The 1418-nt window shown below is 52.8% G+C and overlaps 1 protein-coding gene across 1 annotated transcript in view; it reads left to right on the top strand.

Moving 5' to 3' along the window:
- The window catches only part of PCDHB6 (protocadherin beta 6), a 15281-nt gene extending 14444 nt beyond the window's left edge, over window positions 1–837 (top strand). The window contains exon 2 of the mRNA XM_012645822.1: window positions 250–837. Within this exon, the coding sequence (XP_012501276.1) occupies window positions 250–837 (588 nt within the window). The remainder of the gene's footprint in view (window positions 1–249) is intronic.
- The last annotated feature ends 581 nt before the right edge of the window (window positions 838–1418 follow it).

Below are 1418 nucleotides of genomic sequence, written 5' to 3'. Positions count from 1 at the left end.
ATCAACGCGGACAACGGGCACCTGTTCGCCCTGAGGTCGCTGGACTACGAGGCCCTGCGGGCGTTCGAGTTCCGCGTGGGCGCCACAGACCGAGGCGCCCCCGCGCTGAGCAGCGAGGCGCTGGTGCGCGTGGTGGTGGTGGACGACAACGACAACTCGCCCTTCGTGCTGTACCCGCCGCAGAACGGCTCTGCGCCCTGCACCGAGCTGGTGCCCAGGGCGGCCGAGGCCGGCTACCTGGTGACCAAGGTGGTGGCGGTGGACGGCGACTCGGGCCAGAACGCCTGGCTGTCGTTCCAGCTGCTCAAGGCCACGGAGCCCGGGCTGTTCGCCGTGTGGGCGCACAACGGCGAGGTGCGCACCGCCAGGCCGCTGAGCGAGCGCGACGCGGCCAAGCACAGGCTGGTGGTGCTGGTGAAGGACAATGGCGAGCGTCCGCTGTCTGCCAGCGTCACGCTGCACGTGCTCCTGGTGGATGGCTTCTCCCAGCCCTCCCTGCCGCTCCCGGAAGCGGCCCCGGACCAGGCCCAGGCCGACTCGCTCACCGTCTACCTGGTCGTCGCCTTGGCGTCGGTGTCCTCGCTCTTCCTCTTCTCGGTGCTGCTGTTCGTGGCGGTGCGGCTGTGCAGGAGGGACAGGGCGGCCTCGGGGGGTCGCTTCTCGGTGCCTGAGGGCGGCTTTCCTGGCCACCTGGTGGATCTCAGCGGCACCGGGACCCTGTCTCAGAATTATCAGTATGAAGTTTACCTGGCAGGAAGCTCTGAGACGAGCCAGTTCAAGTTTCTTAAACCAATATTCCCCAACTTCTTGGATGAAGGGGTTGGTGGGGACATGTAAGGAAACTCCAACGCTGGGAATCGTTCTAGGTTTAATTAGGAATCTAACTGACAACACATAGTGATAAATCATAGAATTCATTAATCAATCTATAAGTTCCCAATCCTCTTGTTTACATAGAGCCGCGTATTCACATATAAATAATTATCGTGATATTTATAGTTATTTCAATCTTCTGGACTATTTCATATTTCCTCTATTTTTTCTTGTTGCTGTTAGCCTTCTCACATATTCCATGTGCACTCAACAGCAGAGAAATGGTGTTTCTTAGGATTGTTGTTGTTGTTGTTATTTGGTCAGATTTTTGGAAGCCACAGGTGTTTTCAGATTCCCAATCTTTGAGCTTGTTGATTGATATCCTGTTATGATTAAGAGAATTGTGTTCCAAACTTTCTGATTATCATCAGCATGAATCTAACTCTACTGTAAATATGGTTCTCAGTTTTAAAAATAATTTTCATTTATCCAAAAGTTTTAGTAATGTTGTAAATTGTTGGATTTCTGTTGTGTTGATTCAAAACCACTATTCTTCCCTCAAATGAACCAGTATTTTATCTGGATGGTGTTTTCTTAGTTGAGTA

This window comes from Propithecus coquereli, unplaced genomic scaffold, assembly GCF_000956105.1.
Source record: "Propithecus coquereli isolate 6110/MARCELLA unplaced genomic scaffold, Pcoq_1.0 Scaffold236, whole genome shotgun sequence".
In the NCBI taxonomy this organism is placed as follows: domain Eukaryota; kingdom Metazoa; phylum Chordata; class Mammalia; order Primates; family Indriidae; genus Propithecus; species Propithecus coquereli.
This window is presented reverse-complemented; position numbering and strand designations above follow the sequence as displayed.